The 1,764-nt window shown below is 50.7% G+C and overlaps 1 protein-coding gene across 1 annotated transcript in view; it reads left to right on the top strand.

Moving 5' to 3' along the window:
* The window catches only part of CHC_T00002916001 (hypothetical protein), a 726-nt gene extending 155 nt beyond the window's left edge, over positions 1-571 (top strand). The window contains exon 1 of the mRNA XM_005714246.1: positions 1-571. This exon is cut by the window's left edge and continues 155 nt beyond it. Coding sequence (XP_005714303.1) covers positions 1-571 — 571 coding nt within the window.
* Positions 572-1,764: the final 1,193 nt, after the last annotated feature.

The raw sequence follows: 1,764 nt of genomic DNA, 5'->3' as shown, positions 1-1,764 counted from the left end.
TCCCATCGTCGTCAGCTATGAGGCGATCCGGCTATGGTGCTACAAATTTGGTCCGCGATATGCCAGGCGCCTGAAGCGCCGTCACCATGGATTTGGTGATACGTTCTTTCTTGATGAAGTATTCGTCAAGATCCACGGGGAATTGCACTATTTGTGGCGCGCCGTGGATCAGGATGGAGAAATTGTTGATGTATTCGTGCAGAAGAAGTGCGATGGAAAAGCAGCCAGGCGCTTCTTTGCCAGACTGTTGGCTGCACACGGTGGCAAACCGAGGACGATTGTGACAGACAAGCTGAGAAGTTATAACGTTGCACATCGAGAATTGATTCCCGAGTCGATTCATGACACATCAAAGTACGCCAATAATCGCGCAGAACTCTCACATCAACCGACACGTATTCGAGAACGGGGTATGCGCCGATTCAAGTCACACCGACAGGCCCAGAGATTCTTGACCGTTCATGCATCCGTGCACAATCTGTTCAACCTCAGTCGCCACCTGACATCAGCGAAGAATTACCGAGAGATGCGAGCGCGCGCTTTTGCGACATGGGAATGTGTAACCGCATAGTTGCCGGTCTTTGAAGGGAAACCTTTGGCGGTATCGATTAAGTTGTCAATACCCCACCGACGAATGGTTTCGTACGAAACAATCACGCCTCGGTGAGCCATCAGATCTTCGACGTCTCGAAAACTCAGAGAGAATCGGTGATACAACCAGGCGACTGTACTGATGACTTCAGGCGGAAACCGATGATTGGCGTATTGACTAACTTTCTTCATCGCTAAACAATGCAATGCCAAGAACAAGGTGACAATGCCATCGCAATGATCCCGAAGCAATCGCCCATGAGGAAATGCTCTTCAGAAACGCCACTGCTTGTAGTACTGGTTCAAAGGATGCAGAATCAACTTACACCGAAGAAGTTTGTCAACAAGCGACGGTGGAGATGAATAACGCAAGAAAGCGGCGTGCAAACATGTATCGGAGCGCAAGGTGCCCTGACGCTACTATAGTCGGTATTATGATTGGGCTAGGACTGTTCGGGGCGGCCATGCTGTTTGGTGGGGCGGATGCTCCAACAGATGGGGTGAGCCCCTTGCCATCAAATCAAAGGTCAGATCTGTGCAACAGTATCGATCCCTTTGATACCAAATTGCGTCATGCTGCCGGCTGCCATTCATAGATCGAAGTAAATCTTTGACTTCGGCCGAATGTGTAGGTCCTTCAGCTTTCGCACCAAAGTTTGCTCATGATTTCAATGGCATACGAGGTTCGATCTGCGAATCATTATTGATGCTGGCTATATTGAGCACTCGGATCCATCCAAGAGCGGAGGCGAGCGTGACAACTGTTACGTCATTGAATGCCGCCATTAAAGCGCTGGGAGGACGGCTTGATCGCCCGAATCGCAGCTGTACAACAACATAGGGGGCAGTGTTGATTGCTACTGGAGAAGTTGGTCAAAGCTCGCACTCGTGGAGCACTAAGACTACGCACAATGCGTTGCTTTGTTTGGCTTTCAGCCTTCTTTTCACGGCTTTGGGTTGCACGCATGCGCCGGACGTCGGTGCAACTACGAGAACAGAGGATTCTCGCGATCTATCCAAACCGCAAGTGCCTAACTTTTTCGATGATGATCAATGCGAAGCCTTGGCGGCTTGGTTGCGCCCGCTCAAATCCGAGTACCCGGATGTGCGGTGGAGCAGTCTACGGGAGCGCGAGGCCTTTCAAAAGCAGAAGTTCCTGTTCTCAGACGAGAG

The sequence above is a fragment of the Chondrus crispus genome, genomic scaffold (assembly GCF_000350225.1).
Source record: "Chondrus crispus Stackhouse genomic scaffold, scaffold_160, whole genome shotgun sequence".
Lineage (NCBI taxonomy): Eukaryota > Rhodophyta > Florideophyceae > Gigartinales > Gigartinaceae > Chondrus > Chondrus crispus.
The sequence above is the reverse complement of the archived record's forward strand: the minus strand, read 5'-3'. Positions and strand labels throughout refer to the sequence as shown.